At 32.0% G+C, this 22,369-nt stretch overlaps 1 protein-coding gene across 1 annotated transcript; it reads left to right on the forward strand.

The window, feature by feature from the left end:
* The first annotated feature begins 2,321 nt into the window (after positions 1-2,321).
* LOC113511560 (27 kDa hemolymph protein-like) lies at positions 2,322-9,197 on the forward strand. Its single transcript, XM_026895188.3, has 6 exons — positions 2,322-2,589; positions 3,793-3,902; positions 5,491-5,600; positions 7,326-7,489; positions 8,113-8,237; positions 8,978-9,197. The coding sequence occupies exons 1-6, from the start codon at positions 2,532-2,534 to the stop codon at positions 9,116-9,118; spliced, it is 708 nt and encodes a 235-aa protein (XP_026750989.2). The 5' UTR covers positions 2,322-2,531; the 3' UTR covers positions 9,119-9,197.
* Positions 9,198-22,369: the final 13,172 nt, after the last annotated feature.

Consider the following 22,369-nt stretch of genomic DNA (forward strand, 5'->3'; position numbering starts at 1 on the left):
ACTATCATTTTATAAAGTCTATGCATTATTACCATTGCGATATCTCGCATAAGATATTTATAGTCCCTTGGCTCCGGATAAGCCGTTTCTTGTAGACTTATACGGATACTTACCAACGAATCACAGTTCTGCAAAAGACGTTACCTGGATTCAGATTTCTCACTGAACATTCTGAACAGTATGTTCAAAGACAGATCCGTCTTGTACAGTATATGTACTATATTTTATATTATATATGTTTATGTAATTTGGTCTTATTTTTATATAAATGACATTTAGAATAATTTGCATTTTATTAGGTTACTTTTTTGTATTTACTGTATCTGACTTGCGCCTTCGGCCTTTCTCTTTGTATTCATTTACTATTTATGCCAGGTTATCTGTAAGTCTTTTGTATATGTACATTCTGTATAAATACTCTTTGTATATATCTCTTTTGTTCGCAAATAGTTTATAAAGAGTTTATTATTATATGCCTTACCATCTATCTGTTCAGTTAAGGCAGCCATTATAAGTCTTGTTCTTTGCCTCCATTGTACATATTTTTTTTTATCCTTAGCCTTGTTGTTCACTCTGTTAAGGATATGGGATTTCCAAATACAGATGTTTTCAAATGTTAACATTATTATGAGGATAATAACTGTATTAAATGCTACAGAAGACAATTTTGTATTGTGTATGTTATTCGATACCTATAGGTCATTAATGATAACCTTGTTACTATATACCTAATTGTTTATCTGAGCCTCGTTTTCTGTTATTATAATTATATGTAGACAGGGTTATTCTTTTTTTAAGTTGAATGACAACAGAGTTGGATATATTATTTTAAAGGAAACCTTACAGTTGCGTGGAATTAATTTATTTTTATTCTAATGATTTTGGAACAAGAGAAACCAATGAAATGAAACCATTTCTAGAAGGAATATTGTCTATTAAGAGAAATATATATCAGACTTTAACTTCGCATCTAATTTGGTACAGTAATTATTGCGTGATGCCGGAAAAAAAATACAAAGAGATGGTCAGACAAAAATTATGATTTCAACTGCATGAAAACCCGGATTAACTATATCGAGTAAATAGTAAATATTCGACTAGTTTCGGTACTATCCGGGACTTTTAATCATGAGTTTATGAGCGTTTACATATACGTTAGCCAATCCGGTTTTTCTTACAGTTCAAATATAATATTACTTATTTATTTATTTAAACTTTAATCCAAAATTACTACATAGTATAAAACAAAGTCGTGTTTCGTCTATTTGTCCTTTGTATGCTTAGATCTTTAAAACTACTCAACGGATTTTTAATGGATAGAGTGATTCAAGAGGAAGGTTTATATGTATAATACATGTATAATATATTAGAGAAACACTAGTAATTTTAGAGGTTTTTAATGAACCTTAATGTGTTTTAGTATTAGCATTGCACCCGTGCGAAGTCGGGACGGGTTGCTAGTTATATAATATAAGTAAGTGTACATATAGCGAACCTAACACCTAATGACGTTCTAATATGTTAGTAGTTAAAACATTTTTAACATTAATATTGTAATATATATATATATATATGTATATATATATATATGTGTGTATTACAATTTCCCAATAATTAATAAATGTTTGAAAAATTTCGAAACCGTCGGAAGTTGAACCCTAATAATTCATAAATTAGTTACTTATTATTATAAATATATTTATTTATATATAAATTCGCAATTATGAAGTAAACTGCAATTAAAATTCTAACTAATTCTAGCTCTTGTTAAGACCCATTATAACAAATTTTCTTAAATAATTATCTTTCATTTACGTTGTCTACTTAGGATTTGAATATATGGAGATCTATAGAGGTCACGATGAGTGGCAATATAATCTAAAATCATATAGGTAAATAATATACCACCTACACTAAAATTACAGTTACAAACTTAATATTTGGCGTGAATTTACTGGGTACGGAGGAATAAAATCTGAGTCCTCAAGAATTGCAACGCATGGGGGGGGGGGGGGTATCATGGGCGAAACAGTATACTCTGTTATGTCCATGGTACTGCTCATGTCTATAGGCGACGGTTACCACTTTCCATCAGGTGGACCGTCGGCTTGTTTGCCATTCTAAGTTGTATAAAAAAAATTTGTTAATAGTCACTGTAAATTATACTCACAAAGGATGAAGGAGGAAATCATAATTGGTGACCTTAGTGTAGAAAATTCTGATTCACTCTTGGCACGTTTTGAAAAACTACAATAATGACAATTAACATGCATAATATCATACTATTTGCACTCACACTGTTTATAGGAAAGGTTGTGTAAAAAAATAAAATGTAAAAGTCCAACAGATACTTGGACTCATATTCGTTTATTTTAGAATTTGCACAAATACACATCTTAATATATGACCTTATAGTTCAAGACAGTATATACAAGTAGATGTGTTATCGCCATTCTTAATTACTATAAAATATCTAATTTGAAAACAATATTACAGTATATTTACTTTACCTATTGAAAGTAGCTGTGTTCATGCTAATAAAATTCACAATGTTCTTCAAAGGAGTCTTGTTTGTTATAATGGTGACCAGTAAGTATGCATAAAGTTTACATACGAGTACATACGTGAAAAGATGTTTCATGTTTACTCGAACCAGTTTAGACTCTATGTGAGTTATGTATTTATTTATGTATTTGTAATTAATTCTATTTATTTGATTCGGAAACAACATACACTAAACGTTCTATTGCATCTTTTTTACTTTTTAGATTTATGTGTAAAATGATAATATTAATTATTCATTAAACATTTTTATGCTTATTGTTGATAAATGAATTTTATTAAAAATAACACAAGAAAGAAATTACTATATAATTTGTTTAGTGAATTTTTTTACATAATTATTTTTCTATTTACATTAATTTAGTTGTAAGAATTGCATCTATCATTTATGAAGTATAATAATCCCTAGAGGTTCACTCAAAACCTATAAGAAAAGAAGTTTTATGAAATAATAAACTAGCTGGAACATAAAAAAAAAGCATGAATAGATAGTAAATAATGCATGGATTAATTCCCCCGACAATAGGGAATTTTTAAATGAGAAAAAGAAATTAATTATGTATCTGGTTGGTTAAACAATTTAGTTTTTTTTTTTTATATAGCATTCTGAGTGAAAAATCATACAATTACAAGTTTTATTGTGCAATAAAGAATAAATCAATAAATAAAGAAATTACGTTTAAATTCAGAGGTATTGTATAGTAATTTATTGGAAGCTAATATAATTTAGAACTCATTTCAATTACCATATACTCGTATCACTAATCTGGAAAAAAAATAACCAAGTTCAAAAAGGAAGAGTTTTCATTCGAAATATAATTATATATTTTTTTATTATACGATATGATAATATCTTTGCCACTGTACAATACAATAGGCATGAATTTCCTGTAAAGCCGTCGATGTCATGTGTGTTAGATTTACGTAGAATAACGAAGAATAGAGAATGCTTTGGGAATTAAAAAAAATTAACTTTTATGAATTAAATATACTAATATACGTTTGGTATCAAAGATATTTTTTATTAGCGTCACAGATTCTTGCTATTTTACTATCACTTTTATAACCTAACAATTCCAATAAACTATAAGAATAAATTCTGTTGTTCTTATGGCTATACTATTAAATTGGTATTTAAGAGACAAGTTAAAAATTTGACACCTTAGAATTGTTCCTAATATGTAATGACTATTTAGTGTTAATCTTTTACTTATGTATATATTCTGACAGGTGTAATATGTGAACAAGATGTACATGAACAAGTACGTCAACGTATTCACAACTACGCAGAAAGAGAATGTACTAAAAACAATGCAAAGGAGAAAACTAGAGAAATAGAGGTAAACTTTTTAGTAATACATTTATAATTTACTTATTATTTCACTACTAATTAAAGAGTCGGCAATACTCTCCTCCACTTATGGATTCATTGTGCTTAATATGAACTGTGAAGGGTTCGTTGGATAGAACAATAAAATAGAAAATACTGGATAAAGATATATTGTTTCTTAATACCCCAAAAAGACACAAGTCTGCGCGTTTACCGCAAAAAAGACGCCGTTTGTCGTATCTCCTCACTTTCAGGGCACTTCCCTTGATAAAAAGTCAAGTCTAGGAATTCTGGGCGTTGATATATCTTGCGACGTCCAGTTTTGCGGTCATCTGGAGGAGAAGGCTAAGATAGCTTCCAAAAAGTTAGGAGTGCTCAATAGGGTGAGACGATATTTCATGCCAGAACACCGCCTGAAATTATATAAAGCCCAAGTCAGGCCGCATATGGAATACTGTTCTCACCTGTGGGCAGGAGTGCCACAGTACCAACTCCTTCCGTTAGACCGCATTCAAAGTCGGGCGGCTCGAATTATCGATAGTCAACGCCTTACTGTCCGACTTGACCCATTGAAACTGCGCAGAGATGTTGCGTCTCTGTGCATCTTCTACCGAATTTATCATGGGGAGTGTTCTGAGGAATTGTTCGGATTGATACCTGCTGCTGATTTTCACCACCGTACAACCCGCCACAAACTAAAGTTTCATCCCAATCATCTGGACGAGTGGCGGTCTTCCACCGTGCGTTTTTCAAGGCACTTTCTTCCACGCACAACCATTCTTTGGAATCAACTTCCAGCAGCAGTATTTCCGAACCGATACGACAACATAACCTTCAAGAAAAGAGTATATTCCTTTTTAAAAGGCCGGCAGCACACCTGCAATGCCGCTGGTGTTGTGGGTGATCATGGGCGGCGGTAATCACTTACCATCAGGTGAGCCGCATGCTCGTTTGCCCCCTGTGTTGTAAAAAAAAAAAAAAAACAATAATAGTGATATTTAAAAATGACGTTCTCTAATAAACAAAATATTCATTGACATAAAAAGAAAATAAATAAGTTCTATTTTTAAAAGTAACATTAAATAAAACCTCAACATGAACACTCTTTGTTAACAGTGTTACTACTATACTTTAACTCGTTAACACTTATTCTTCAGTAAAGAAGTTCAGTTCAGAAGAGCGTTAACTTTTAATTTTAGAAACACTGTTGTGTTTTTTAACTGATAAGTTTGCTAATTTAAAACTTAATAACAAAAATGGTGTTGGCTCGTTCGAAACTGGTTGACACCAAAAACATTGTGCGTTTTTCCAACTAAAACTCCTGTGATAGAAACATTGATAATAAATAAACTTATCCCAGTGGTGGTAGACTCATCCTATATTACGTTGGATTTTTAAATGTTCGGCGAAATATGGATTGAATTAATGAATAAATAAAAACTCTTTATTTTTTTAAAGAATCATACATATTATAAAGATTAACAATATAGTCATAAACAAAATGAATATAACTACATAAACTTAATTACATAAAAATAAGATAAAGGGGCAACAATTTTATTTTATTTTATATTTTTTTTTTTATTTGCAATGAACAGGAAGCTTCTATGACCTTCGTGGATTGCATGCTGAATAGCGTCGATGTAAATATAATGCTAGCTTTAGAGCAAGCTTCGTCTGAAAATGATATTGTCAATGCGTACAAGAAGTAAGTAATTTAATTCAATTTGATTAAAAAAAAATCTCTTGTATGTCTATAATTTTTAAATTTAATTGATTCTATTACTGTTACGCAACTACTAAATATAAAATGCTGAGTGTGTATGAATGTATATGTGATATTGGGGACTACGTGTAATGACAATGGCTCGATGGATTTGATAAAATATACAATAAATATATATATATATATATATATATATATATATATATATATATATATATATATATATATATATATATATATATATATATATATATATATATATAAAATTTATTAATTAATATAATTTAATTTTACATCTTTCGTATAGAATATACCTACGATTTGAAAGATTCAAAAGTAATCTACGTAAATTGAAATAGTTTTGAAAACAATATCATTTATTTGGATAAGGATTTAAACAGAAGTATTAATAACATGGTATAATTTTGGTCGGTATTTCTTTCAACTTTTAAAATGTAAAGAGTGGTTATTGTGACATAACGATAATAGTTGGACATATAGTATAGTATATATATAGTATACATATAGTATTGCGAAGTTTTTTGTAGTTATTGATACTTTCTTTAATATTGTAGAACATACTTTTGTTCTATCACCAATAATTTCCGCCGCGCACGTGACGAAAGATATTTTATAGCATTTTTTATACTTTGAGTTACGTTACTGATGGATCCCTAATCTTTTCTAGCAATAAATATAGCCTTTGTAACTCAGGGTGAATGGAGCTTTCTAATAGTGAAATACCAGAGGGAGACTTTGTACAAAAGTAGATTGCTTGGGTACCTCTGTCCTATTCGTGTTTCAACCGTGAAGCAGTTGTGTTTGCATGGTTGTGTTTCGGTTTGAAGGGTGGGATATGGCGTGAATTTACTGGGTACAGAGGAATAACATCTGAGTCCTCAGGAATGGCAACGCATGGGGGGTATCAAGGGCGAAACTGTATACTCTGTTATGTCCATGGTACTGCTCAAGTCTATAGGCGACGGTTACCAATACAAATCTTTCTTCTTTATAATATTAATGTAGATGTAGATATCGTATCCTTATTTACCCCATCATTATTTTCATCCCATCGGATGGAAAGCGGTAACCGTCGCATATAGATATGAACATAATAGAGTACTGTTTCGCCCACGATACCCTCTATGCGTTGCCATTCTTGAAGAGTAAGATATTATGCCGCTGTACCCTGTAAATTCCCTGCATTATCCTACTTTTAAAATCAAAACACAGCCATACAAACACAACTGCTTCACGACAGAAACACGAATGGGACGGAGGTGCCCAAGCAAATGACTTTTGTATAAATTCTCCCTCTAGTAGGTATATGTTTACAGTCGTGATCATTATTACAAAATATATAACAACACGTGAAACTTTAAGCATATATTGATATTATTATACTTAGGTTTATATTATTTAAAAATCCTTGTATATTTTGAACCTAAAATGTTACGTACAGTGCAGTTTTAAAGGAATTTTCTTTGGTGATTGCTCAGGCTGTGGAATGAGCTCCCTGCCGACGTAATCTCTAGAGGCTACAGTATAAGGTTCTTCAAAAAAAATTAGTTTCGTCAGGATTGGCAACATGTACGTGACACCCCTAATGTTGTGACCGTGGTTGTACAGTAACCGTTTACTATCAGACCGGCTATATGCTTGTTTGCCAATTTTGAGGTATAAAAAAACATTGATTTTTTATTTCAGAACATGTGTAAATATTCCACAAATACGAAGCTGTTTGTATAATTTCATGAACGGCACAGCACCATGTATGAAAAGCGAATATCGTAATGAGATCGGCACCGCCATGAAAGAGTTCGATGGTATATTTGAATACATGTGCGGCAACGACAGCCAGAGATTTACCGGTAAATGTTTGTTATATTTATAATATTTAATACAATTTCCTTATAACCGCAATAAAATATATTTTAGACTTGCACAGATTATGGTTAAACCTTAGAGATATTTATATTTTTATCTATCAAAATGCAACATTTAGAATTGCATAACAAACTTGTACGACTAGAAATATACACACACACACACACGTGTATCTATTGCGTGCGAGCGTGTGAGTGAGCGTGCGTGCGTGCGTGCACGTATACGTGTGTGGGTGTGTGTGTTTTTAGAAGTATATATACCTATATATATCCAGAATTGAAATACTTTAGTGTGATTACAAAAATACCTACACTATTACATAAACAGATAACATTTTCATGAATGAAAAGTTTTTGGATGCTTCGCCTACGCTATTATATATTATAAACCATATTTGCAGGGTAATGGTGATGGATGATAGGTAAGGATGAAGTCCGATCAGTTGGTCCATTGCAACGAATTCATAAAGAATTAGCCATGATTTTTTCCAGGTACTGTAGGTAAATAAAAAATCTATTGATTAATTGAATTTTTCGATTTGTTACTGATTTAATTTATAAATTCTGTGACAAGCTCAATATAACAGATTCCCATTTTAATATTACAGAGTTCGTGGCTGACGGTGGTTTGAACTGTTTAAACGAGAATTCTATCCCTATCGGCGGGTGTGCAAGAGCAATAGCTATAAGCTTGGACAGCAGCAGCGCCGAAAACAGCAGTGAAGAGCTAAAAGTTAGTCGCTTCTCATTTATTTATAGCAATACTGTCTTTTACTGGTTGTTTGATTAAAATTATTTATTTCCGCTATAATTCAGCTTAAATAATAAGTGATATACTATGATATGATAGTGATAGCCGTATACCGTGCCGTGTGGTCTCGGCATAGAATGGGCCAGCCCTTTCTTTCCCGTGGGTGTTGTGAGAGAAGACGAAAGGAACTTTTTTTTTTTTGATGAGTGAAAATGGTATGGTAACTCCGCCTGCGATAACGTGATACGCTGGCGGAGCACCAGTGAAGGGTGATAGATGAGAATGAAAACAGGCCAGTTGGCCCATCATGATGAATTCATTAGGAATTAACCATGATAGTTTCCAGGAGGAACCGCGAGGAGGTCGACCTAGTTGGGTATATTGCTAGCAATGGGATTCTAAGTCTCTATTACTAACAATTCCTTTCCCCCCAACGAGGAACTTAATGGGCCGATGATGGGCAGCGCGTCCCTCTTAAAAATATGACAAAGCCTAACCCTTTAAAATTATTTTAATAGAACTAAAGTCAAATGAATTCAGAATAATTCCTCCACATTCCTCAATGATAATGGAATTCATACGAAAATTGATTCGGCAATAAGAGATACGACTAGGTCTATTCAAAACTAGTAGCTGGCACTACACGGCAATCATTATAATATACCTATATTTTTACCTGTCAATCATTTCCAGCTATTTCATTTTCTGAATTTACTTTGCAGACGAGTTGTGAGGAGCTTCAGCGGTTCCAGAAATGCTTCCACGAAGTCCTTGTTAAATGTCCGAAGCCATCGACCACTGTATATTTCGACGGACTTTTAGATTTAATACGAAAATATTCTGAATGTTCCAATTCAGTTTAAGAATCTCAGTAATACGTATCAGAATTATAACTAACAAAATGTAAAATAGATATATATATACAAATAAAGTGAAACTTTACTTTTTGTTGTATATTCAAATAAAGATAATAATTATCAATATTAGGAATATGTGTTCAAATATCAGATATTTCTGATTTTTTTTTTAATGTGTGAAGATGGAAAGGTAACCCTACCTGCGTTATCGGTATACGCTGGCGGAGTACCAGTGAGGCAGGCAGGCAGGTCAGTTGGCGCATAGCGACTAATTGAACAAGAATTAACCACTATAGTTTCCAGGAGGAACCGCGTGAAGGTCGAACTGATATGTATGCTGTATCGCTAGCAATGAGACTGTCAAACCTCATTACTAACAATCTTTCCCCCCGATATTTCTGATGTAGGCAATACATAATCATATTTAAAAACCAAAAATTTTAGAAATATTACTGAAGTATGAAATCATATTCTAATAATAAAAAGGCGTTTTTGATTTTTTTTAATATTATATCTATAACAATTTGTAATTAGTAAATTGTTTAATGTTTCATAAATCATACATATATCATAATATTTAAAAAAGTCATTACTTATTATAATGTATATGTAAGATTCATTTCAATGATAATTCACAATACAATACAATGGCTTTGAAGGATGGATTTCATCGGCAGGTGTGTGAGGGCGAGGGGAGGGGAGGAAACCCACCATACTTCTTACATGAAACATTTTGTTTTTCATGAGAGGAAACGCGAGCATAGATTTCCCCGTACACATCCGTTTTATCCCTGAATAACGACACTAGAGTGAAAGTTTTTTACCAAGCTATCTGTATCTAGCCATGCCATGCCTCGGTACCTTCCTTTTTCCTAAATATTAATCACAATAATTCTTCAAATATTACAAAATGTGGTGAATTTTATGGCTGAAATAAAATACAGAACTAAAAAAATGGGTTGAATATAAAAAAAAGAAATAAAGACAGTCAAAGGCCTATTCATATTATTATTGAAAACATGACCAAAATCGGATCAGTTGGATCATATTCCTTTTTAAATGGCTGGCAGCACACCTGCAATGCCTCTTGTGTTGTGGATGATCATGGGCGGCGGTAGTTACTTACTATAATGTAAGCCACATGCTAATTTGCCCCTGTGTAAAAAAAGATTACGAATTGACAGTTTTAGCTATTTTTCGTAGGTACTTATCAAATTGAGCAGCTGCAGTTGTTATTTTTGCGCTTTTCGGAGAGATTTTCGGGGAGAGGGTTTTATAAATACGTAATAGTCATTTAGCAGTGGGATCTACGTATGTAAGAAACTTACATATGGACCATTTATTCGCATATTGGCAGTCCGTGATCTGGCACAGCGTGACATCGATAGATTTGCAAAATATCTATTCTTCAACAATCCTGTCCACCACCTTTCTTTATAATAGGCCCCTGAAAGCATATTAAGGCCAAGACTTTGTAGGTACAACCATAAAGCTTATAAATGATAATGTAATCAATAATAAAGAAACAACATAACGTTTCGATACTGAACTGTTTATCTTATTTTTTTTCTTAAATATTAAGTAAGCAAACTGAAGTTGTTTTGTTGTTTATTTAATTATTTCAATTAGTTTTCCGAGAATTTGATAATAGATTCCAACTTTATAAACAACTGCAATGGTAAAAATAAAATTTAAATACTAATATATAATAAATTAGATATGCAATCATATGTTATCCAGTGTGATTTCCTCCAAGTGCAAAGGTTGTCCTTATTTATAAGAGAACTTTTATCTGCTTCTATTTTTTCTATTGAAGTCGCTATCGTTTATGTAATAATATCGCCGCTGGAAAGGCAAAATATATTAAGCGCCACATTGGCCGATAACGAGTTATGTGCGTCACTAAATTCAGTTTTGTTTTGCTTCGAATGGTACCTCTCTTACTAATATAATTGTAATTAGATATTTAAGAAAACCGCCGTGTGGTCCTGGCGTAGAATAAGTCACCCCTTCCTTTCCTATGAGTGTCGTAAGAGGCGACTAAGGGAGGGCGAGGGATGGGCAACAGCATCCCTCTTAAAAAATCTCTAAAGCCTAACTGCGGTTGCCAACCCGCCTGCCAAGCGTGGCAACTACTGGCAAAACAACCTTTATGGGGAACGGTTATGTTCAGCAGTGGACAGCTAAGAGCTGATATGACGATTTAAGAAAATATAATTAGGGGAATTGTTTACACTTAATAAGACTATTAGTCTATGCCCAAAACTTTTTGAAAGGTTTCTCTGTTTATCTATATATTTGTTTCCACATCTTTAATTTGACCTAAAAATACATTAAATCAATAACAAAACATTACACACTATTTATTTAATAAAAGGTTTGTTTGTTTATCTGTATGTTCATCCCAATGGGTTCATTTTCACAATTGTATTACCAAAAATCTGGTGTATGTTTTTATTTTAATTGGATTTTTTTTATTTTAGAAATTTACGTTAACAGGCAAAAAGGTTTGTAATTGGCGCGATTTAATCTTCACATAATGGCCTGTATCCATTACGCTTTCTTTTGGTTATCTTCTATTTTAATTGATACAAAACAATTGGATGCAATTTTCACAATTGTATTACTAATAGTCTACCTTAAAATCTGGTATATGTTTTATTTTGAGATACTGACTATTTAATTATAACAATAAGAACATTTATTTACTGGAACCATAAAAATTTGTTACAAATTACAATAGTAGGGTAGTGTAATTGGTTTTTCTATTTTTGAATTCCACGCGTACGAAGTAGCAGGCAAAAAGTTAGTACCTATTTAATTAAGTAGTCAAAGCGTGATTTAATCGTCACAAAATGGCCTACCAAAGAAATCTCATTGCTTTACACTTTACTCTTTTTGGTTGTCTTCTATTTTTGATTGATACAAAACACCTCAAAAATATAAATATGTAATTATTACCATTTACGCCTATTAAATATTTATTAACTATTAATTAATTCAATCAATTGACTTCGAAAAGAAAGAGTTTCTAGCAGTTGTAAACCGATTTGGAAATTTATTTTTTAATTTAAAAGGATATGGTTACAGATATCAAAATTACTTCAAGAGTTTAGTTTTTAAAACAAAGTAACTGGTTTTTTTTTTGTTTTATAACTAAACTCTTTGGCTACAACTGAAGTAGTTTTTTTTAAACAATTTAATTATATAATCTGAAACAGGACAGAAGCTGAGGTAGCAATGGATTGGCCTTTTTTATAATGGATAATAACGGAATGGTAACTTCGCCTGCGCTAACGGTATACGCTGGCGGGGTACCAGTAAGGGATAATAGGTGAAAATGTATGGGCAGGTCATAATACATAGGTGATTAATACACCTAGAATTCAGGACGACGGTTTCCAGGAGGACCACGAGGAAGTCGACCTGATAGGGTATATTGTTAGCAATGGGACTAGTAGTCGGCATTACTAATAATACATGGATTGTTCAACCAATTTCTTCTCCTATACATGGTCTGGAGTGGAGACCGTGAAATAGACAATGCAGTGAGGAACGATGTGAGAACTGGTATAGCGATATAATAAAGTGCATAATGACTAGCACTGAAAAGTGTATATATCGTATTGCGTATCTTGAAACGTTTCAAGCCGTTTAGCTGTGACAGTTATGTTAATACAGAGTTAATTCTGAATTAATAAAAAAGTTAAAATGAATATTCTGTAGTTGTTTTATTTAATTGTTTGGACCAATAATGTTAGAGTAAATAACCCAATAGTAAAATATTAATTCTTTTTTTATTATTGATATTCTATTGTAGTGCGTTTGTCTATTGATAGAACTTGAAGACCGATGTCTTTTCCTGTTGTATATTTTTTTATTAAGCTTTCTTCAATAAATAAAAGGTCTTATACTGCGATGAAAATCGATAGGTAATAAAACATATACAACAACACACACATTTAAAATATTATTTAGATATTATTATTTCTTTATTTTCTTTATTTTTAAATAAGACTGGGGATTCCCCTATTCGTCGACGCTGAATATGAGGCGACGACAATCACTGTCAAACGTGTTCACTATTACTCTGACTCTGGTAACGTGACTTCCTGGTAACGTGTTAGGTAGGAAAAGCAGTAACAAGAAATAATATTTATACTTAACAAGAAGTAATTAGGATTTTTTTAATAAGTTTTGAATAAAAATGAGCCCATAGATATAAATAAAATCTAACATAAATGTAGCTTATAAGTAAATACTTACATATTTATATTATAATAAAATTAAAATGTTTAACAATAACGTAAGTATTTACTAAATTCATTGTGTCGAATTTTACAATTATGCATAAATTTTGCAATTTAAAGTACACATCAAAGCGAAATAAGAATTGAGTATTTCCCTACAAAGTACGTAATCGTTATCGTACATTATTTAAGAGTTATCACTATACTTATATTGACGAAAGTGGGAAATAAATCTATGCAACCACATAGAGGTATTAAAGCAATAAAATAAAAAAAAAATATTGACTATTAAAAACATGTCTTTGTCTACAATATTCATATGGATAGATATCATAAAAGATTTAGCCACTTTATTATGTAAAATATTCAAATTCATCGAATTGGTTACATAGAATTCATACAAAAAGTTTTTTGTTCGAAATCATATGGGTCTGTTTTGCTTGCCAAAAATTTCCACACATTAACTCATGGAACTAGACTTAGGAACTAGATTACACATATTGTAGCAGGTATTATCCTTAATCTATGATACAAAGGAAACAAAGTATATGTCATTTGACGATTTATGCATTTTTCTTTATCTGTAATAAGTACTGTGTGTATATTTTAACTTATATCACTTTAAAGTTCGGAATTATATTCGTTCATTTGATTTCACTGACGTTTCTTCGTATTTATTTATAACTGTATCCATTGGTATTACGTAAACAGAATATTTCGGAAATAAGTAATTACGGTAATATGGCGCTTTTTCGTTTTTACGTAACGGCCGAAAACGTTCCTCTTCGATTTTAGGTGTATCTTCATTTGTAGTGCTAGACATCTGTGCTGTCCACTTTATATATTCCGCCGTTTCAGTTATTTCTTCAGCGATTGGTCCTGAAGCGTGATTCTTCTTAACATTTTTTTCACTTCCAAGTCCCAGAGCGGAGATAAAAACACACAAAAGTACTACAAATTTTAATATAAACCGGTAGCAATTCATTATTTTCACAATTAAACAACGTAATTACCGTTATAAGTATCTCGTTTACCGTCTGTTATTGGTACTCATCGTAATGTTATGTTTATCATTAGTATAATTGTATGCTCTGTAATTAAATACATACCATTACAAATCGTTATCGCGGTTCGTAACGTATCATTTATTAATTGGTATTTATTTTTACAATCATCCATTTTGGTATCTACGCTTATTATCAATGTTTTTAACATTATACTATAAAAAATACTGTATATATTTTTTTATAAAAACATTTTAATGTCGTCGTGTGGCCTTTTCCGTGGCTGTCGTAAGATTCGACTAAGGGAGGGCGAGGAATGGGCAGCAGGGTCCCTCTTAAAACATCTCTAAAAGCCTAACTGCGGTTGCCAACCCGCCTGCCAAGCGTGGCAATTACCGACAAAACCCTCTAAGCAGATGAGCAAAACCCACTAAGAAGATGTTTTTCCTCCTTTCCTCAGACGCCTCTTACGACATCAACGGAAAAGGAAGGGATGGCCTATTCAATGCCGAAACCACGCGAATTTTATGTTTGCTACATCATAACACTGTTAGTTGTGAATCGATTGGATTATTGTTTTCTTAATATAGGTTCAATAGAAATTTTATCGAAATTGGTTTAGATTTTTTTTATTTTTTTTATTAAATACAACTTAGAATGCCTAACAAGCTGACGTCTCACCTGATCGAAAGTCGTAACCGTCGCCTATAGACATGAGCAGTACCATGGACATAACAGAGTATACTGTTTCGCCCATGATACCCCCCATGCGTGACCATTCCTGAGGACTCAGGTGTTATTCCTCTGTACCCAGTACATTCACGCCATATCCCACCCTTCAAACCGAAACACAGCCATGCAAACACAATTGCTTCACGGTTGAAACACGAATGGGACAGAGGTACTCAAGCAATCGACTTTTGTACAAAGTCTCCCTCTGGTAAAGTTAGTTATTAAATAAAAAAGAAAACATTTAAATTACTATTTTTCTATTGTCAAAGACTATACTGTAGACTATTATTTATTATTATATAAGACTATAGACGAATAATATTAAAAACAATATTAATCTATTTTTTTTTTTCAATTTGACCACAAACTTTAACAATAAACAAAAGAGTACAATATGTGTGTGTGTGTGTGTGTCAAATAAATAGTGTGTGTAATGTTTTGTTATTCATTTAATGTATTTTTGAGGTTTAATTTAAAAAAAAATTAGCATTCTGTGCTCTTAATAAATCATACTTTACCGTATGCGCAATTTTCGTAAAAAGGGGTATAAAGTTTTTGCTTCACGTATTAATATATATATTTATAGCACATAAACGACAATATTGATTAATTGTAAAAAAACAGTCATCGTCTTAGATAATTTTATAGATAATAAATAAATATGTTAATAAATTATTTACCAATCATAATAACCAATGAAACATATTAATTAATATAATTATAAGGAAATATAAGTTGTTTAGAGAGTGTATCCAATGCAGCGTCCCTCTCAAAACAAGCCAAGTTGTCAAGCGTGGCAACTACCGGCAAAATCCCTCAAGGGGGAGGCCTATGTTCACCAGTGGACAGTTAACGACTGTATCATCATATTTATTATAAATATTTAGATGAATGTTAGGTCAGGTTAGACATTCATATGACTATTTGCATGTTTTATTAACATGGGATGTTTTCTCCCACGAACACTCAGGTTATGGAATGAGCTCCCTGCCGAGGTTCTGCCAAGAGACCACAGCATGGGGTTCTTCAAAAGGGGCTTAAAGAGGTTTCTACAGGGTCGGCAACGCGCGCATAATATCCCTGGTATTGCAGGCGTTTATAAGCTACGATACTACTGCTACGATAACCGCTTACCATCAGGTGGGCCGTATGCTTGTTTGCCACTTCTATGGTATAAAAAAAAAAAAATAACATGAGCGTTTTTTTTTATTAGATACACTTCTTGCGCCAATAAGCTACCATCTTTTTTTTTCTTTTCTACCCAAATGTTATATGGAAGAGATAGCTTTAGTGATAAGATCATCCTTTGTACTTCTTAAGTGTAATATACATGCATGTATTATTCTTTGAGTTAGGAGACAGAGGGTGACTTTATACAAAAGTCGTTTGCTTGGGCACCTCTGTTCCATTTGTGTTTCTACCGTGAAGCAGTTGTGTTTGCATGGCTGTGTTTTGGTTTGAAGGGTGGGATATGTCAGTGAATTTACTGCGTACAGAGAAATAACACCTGAATCCTCAGGAATGGCAACGCATGGGAGTATTATGAGCAAAACATTATACTCTGTTATGTCCATGGTATTGCTTATGTCTATAGGCGCCAGTTTTTTTTTAATGGATGATAATGGAACGGTAACCCCGCCTGCGCCCCGCTGACGGGGCACCAGTGAGTGATGATAGGTGACGATGAAGCAGGTCAGTTAGCCCATCGTGACAAATTTACTAATGAACCGCGAGGAGGTTGACCTGATAGGGTACTTTGCTAGTAATAGGATTGCTAATCCCCATTACCAACAATCTTTTGTCCCCTATAGGCGACAGTTACCGTTTTCCATCAGGCGGGCCGTCAGCTTGTTTGCCATTCTAAGACGCATAAAAAAAACATAAGATACAGTTATAGGATAGAATACAAGTGGCGTGGACGAAACCGCGAGAAACGTCTAGTATTTAATAAAATTAGAAAACGTTATCACTTGCTATCCTCACTTTGATTTATTATTAATTAGATTGGATGTAAGTAGCCTTTGAGATGTTACATGATTAATTAGGGAGATATAAGAATATTATATAAACATAATAAATGTTTTATCAACATCTATTTTTAATATAAACTTATACGTATTGAAGATATATTATTTTATTAGTTTACTAGTATTTTATTAAAATTACTAGCTGACTCGGCAAACGTTGTTTTACCATACACATTATGTTTAGAACTATACATGAAAATTTATCGTACTACAATTATTATATTCGATTGTCGTCTTGCAACCCTATTGCGACATATAAAAATCGCGATTAAAAATAGGGATTGATCGTGAAAGCGTGAAAATTTGAATTTGTATGTATTTTTCAATGCTAAATCATAATAAAATAAAAATATAAAAATTTGTTAAAAAAATAAAAAAAAATATTTAGGGGTAGGTCACCCTTATCATTGAGGGGTATGAAAATAGATGTTGGCCGATTCTCAGACCTACCCGATATGCACACAAAATTTAATAAAAATCGGTAAAGCCGTTTTTAAGCAGTTTTGTAACAAACACCGCGACACGAGAATTTTATATATAAGACTAGTTACTAGAGGTGGGTAATAATAGTAGCAATCTATATAGCAAATCTATATATTTTAGTTACAATATAATGGCCCAATAACGAATATATTAAAATTTTGTTATCCAATGAAATGAAATGAAATGAATTTATTTTGCTAGAATGCAGGTAATTTTAGATGATAGAAGTTTATATTTCCCGTGTACATTCTGCCTCTATGTCGGCGTGCAAGTTTTTAACAATATAAGAAATTTATATATATATTCTACATTATATTTCCTTTCCTTAGTCATACAATATATTATTATTATTTATTACATTAAACGGAAAATAAAAGCTTGTAAAATAGTTGTACAAATTAATAAAATATTTTAACAAACTGTGATATTAATTAGTGTATAAGAACAGAAGCATCAATGGTATCTCTAGTGTAGGTTGTGAAGTGCATATGTTTTAGCGAAATATACATTAGTGGTATAAAACCCTATAAAAGATAATATTGGGTGATAATAATAACCAAAAATTAATTTAATGATGTGCGTTTGCGTTTTGATGATGAACGGATGATATGATGATGATGATGATGATGAATAAATACACCTAGTATTTGAAGGGATTTAACCTGGGTAAATAAAAATAGATAAAAATTATACGTACTTTGATGTATATATATTAATTTGATGTAATGCAATATATTATTATTATTTATTACATTAAACGGAAAATAAAAGTGTAAAATAGTTGTACAAATTAATAAAATATTTTAACAAACTGTGAAAGGTATAAGGACAGAATCATCAATTATCTCTGGTGCGTTATGATTGGCGTTCATTAATGGTTTGCGACTATTTAACATAATCGAAAATAGATATCCGTTCGATATGGGCGATGTTGAAATGGACAGTGATCTTTTTTCCGCCATCAATGTCCAAAGCAATGCAATATATATGTAAATATGAAAGAAAGAAAGAAAGATGTCGACATCGGATCGGTATCCATATCACCTATATTTTAATATATATTATTGATGTCACGTGTGAAATTGCTGTTTCTTTTGGGATCAAAATTCACTTGTTAAAGATATAGATGAAATTAAAATATAATCTACTCGTGTACCAAATTTCATTCAAATCCGTTAAATCGTTACAAACTTTCACAATTATAATATTAATAGGATGCTTACATATAGGTATCAAATTAGAATAAATAGATTAAAGAATATTATATTTCTCTTACGATTTTAGCCGATTAGTGGAAAAAAATACAAGAACATGAATCTATTAATATTAATTCTTCTAATTAGTATCTAAAGGAGTACTAATGTTGTCTCATTTAGTCGTAGATAACCTATAAAGGTTATCTTTACACAACAAATGGTCAAGCAAATCTCGACCATCTGACCAACTATAGTTATTACCCGCTATAATCAGTGGACTATTCTGAGATTTATGATAATAACGTTCGAAATTTTAAAGATTAATTTAATCATAATATTAATTTTAAGTATAGCTATATCTCGCGGCCTCTTCCGCATGAATCAGGATATAGCGTATACCCGTGTAACAAACCTCAAATTTTGAAATTTGTAGAAAAATAAATAATGATTAACAGGACGTATGCGAGGTTGTGCGCGCAGAAAAATTTTATATTATCATTCTTTTAAATACATAAACGTTTTAACAATTTGTTGAATATTTCAATAACTTATTTTCAATAACTGGCGATTCCGATAAGTACATAAAGTAATCTATGTGCTAAGTTAGGATATAACCTACCTGTGTATCAAATTTCATTCAAAACTCTCCAGCAACTTTTACGTGAAAGAGTAACAAACATCTATCCATTCTTAAAATTTTTGCATTCATTATATTAATAAAATAAGTATTAATATGGATTTACTTGTTAGAAAGCAGTTCTCGGTGCCTACAGACATGAACAACACCACGGAGGGAAAAATCTGTTGTATTCCGCATACGTTGCCATTCCCTAGGTGCATTGCAATATCCTATAGCACCCTTAAAATCGAAACACTTTGTTTTCGCTGATGATAATGTGGTCTTTTGTTGGGCTATATATTAAGTGTCTATACTCAGATATAAATAAAAAAAAAATCGTTATGTACTGTTTGTCTTGTTCTTTCAAATATATTCGTAAGAATTTTGTATCGTTTTTATTTTTCAACATTATTTTACAATACAGTTTCTCCTCATATACTAAGTAATAAATGTACATTATATTACATTATATTGAATTGTTGACGAAAAAGTTGAACGTAGAGATGTTGATCTCTGTTTTTCATCAGTGCTCTGAAACTTTTGTAGGAGATAATAGATTTTCACCATCGTACAACCCGGTAAAATATAATCTGACAAGTGGGGTCCTCCACCGTGCGTTTTTAAGCACTTTCTCCCACGCACAATATTGGTTCCAGCAGCAGTACGAACCGATACGACAACATAACCTTCAAGAAAAGAGCATATTCCTTTTTAAAAGGCCGGCAGCACACCTGCAATGCCGTAGGTGTTGTGGGTGAACGGTAGTCATTCAGTCAGTCTTCACTGTGCGTAAAAAAAAAAAAAAATGACTGACCTGTTTTTCACAAAACTTGTAGGAGAAATAATATTTTCTTTAATATAATTTAAGATATTGTTAACGAAAAACCCCATTTTTCCACTCAGTCAGTCTTCACACGAAACTGGAAACTATCGTTAATAAATTCTTAACAAATTTTTCACGATGGGCTAACTGATCTATTTTCATCTTCATCCATCATCACTCACTGGTGCTCCGCCAGCGTATTTCGATAGCGCAAGCGGGGTTACCATTCCATTCTCATCCATTAAAAAAATATAGTTGAGAACCTCTTTTTTGTGCATTAGCAAAATTATTTTACATGCCCTGTAATATCATTTTGTTAAATAAACTCTAAGACTAAACAATTAAAAAGTTATGCGTTTTTTATCTTCATTAAATGCGTTATTACATATTTGTGTTTAATACATAAATTCATATGTATCTAAGACGGTTAACCATTTTAGTATGTACAGGATTCTAATTTCAATAAAATCTCGATTTATACATTGGCAGTAATGCACAGAATGTTTCCTTTATCTATTTGCGCACTTAATTATCATTTAATTTGTAGACATTATTGCACATAATGAAAATTACCATAATTACTTATGTATTCGTGTTGAATACGATGGGTTCCGTATCTATCTATTTTTAGAACTGCTTGGCAAAATGTAATTCAAAATCTTTATTATAGATTTTTCCGTTTTATTAAATTTGTAATATATAAAAAATAAAATTTCATATATTATTATAACATCGATTCATTGTGATTATATTATACGAGAGATCTTTATTTTCGATTTTGATGATCATTTTTGTTGAATTTTTTTTTTTTCATAGATTGAAAATGATGTTTTTTTAGGAATAAAATCTAAAAAGAAAAAAAGGAAAAAAATCATTCCTTGATCATTAGCGATGGATATAATTATATTAATTACCTAGTTATATACGCTTGGCGGACTGCAGTTAGGTTTTGGTGATGTTTTAATATGCGAAATATATATTGTTTTATTTTTAACCGCGGGATGATAAATGGAATGGTACTGCCACCACGCCTGCGCTATCGATATACGCTGGCGGGGCACAAGTGATTACGATGGGCTAACTGACTTGCTTTCATCGTCACCTATCATCCCTCAGTGGTGCCCCGCCAGCGTATACCGATAGCGGAGGTGAGGTTACCATTCCATTATCATCCATTAAAAAAAGCTGCCGCGGTTCTTTTTATCAACAAGAGTTAGCGACATCTATGGTCTATGAATTTAAACTTTGAGATGATCCGTTAGATTTATGGTTGATATAGCTAAAGCTTCTTAACTCATTTCATAGGTGGCACCACTACCTATATACCTAACATAATATTGACAACAAAGTAGTTTGTTGAATAAAAAAATAAAGAAATAAAAAAAATACAATTTCATTATCTAACATATGTTGCTGCGTTGAACATTGAACTTGATGTGGTGCGCCTGGGCAGTTGTTCAACTTAATAGCTAACGTTAAGCATCACGCTATTGGGTCTATTATAACGAATCTTTCGTACAATAGCTGATAGCCAAATAGCTCGCTTTAAGCCAGCTTTTAAATCATACTTAGCCGCTTAGTTAAGTTATTAAAATTTCGGCAGGTTGCTCATCCCTATCGACTGTTAAGTTCTCTTAGTCACCTCTTATGACGCATAGAAAAGGAAGGGGTGGCCTTTTCTATGTCGGGACCATATGGCATTATTTATCTGGAATATAACAGTAATATTTATAAAAACTGATTAACTTTTGACGTTTTGTAATTGAATTGGGTTTAAACCGAGGTCACATCGAATGTGCGTCAAATATAAGTCAATACATACTCTATTTTAAAACTATTGTATTCGATTGCGACTTGATCTCAATTCATTTATGTCAAAAGTTATTCCGCTGAGTTATAATCGCATTGTTATGCAGACTTTTTTATTTACTAAACTAATCAAAATGTAATGGTATCTAATTAGAAGTAGATGTAGTAGGTAATTATTCCAAGTAATAAAGGCTACTGAGCAACAAATGTCTTCCATTAATGGGAAGATTTATCGCTCCGATGAATTTAAACGATTATTGTGACTAATGAATGGTTACGACTTTTTACAATTCGCTGGGATATCTTTGAAAATA

Source organism: Galleria mellonella, unplaced genomic scaffold, assembly GCF_026898425.1.
Source record: "Galleria mellonella isolate WM207_F2 unplaced genomic scaffold, CSIRO_AGI_GalMel_v1 utg213, whole genome shotgun sequence".
In the NCBI taxonomy this organism is placed as follows: Eukaryota; Metazoa; Arthropoda; class Insecta; order Lepidoptera; family Pyralidae; genus Galleria; species Galleria mellonella.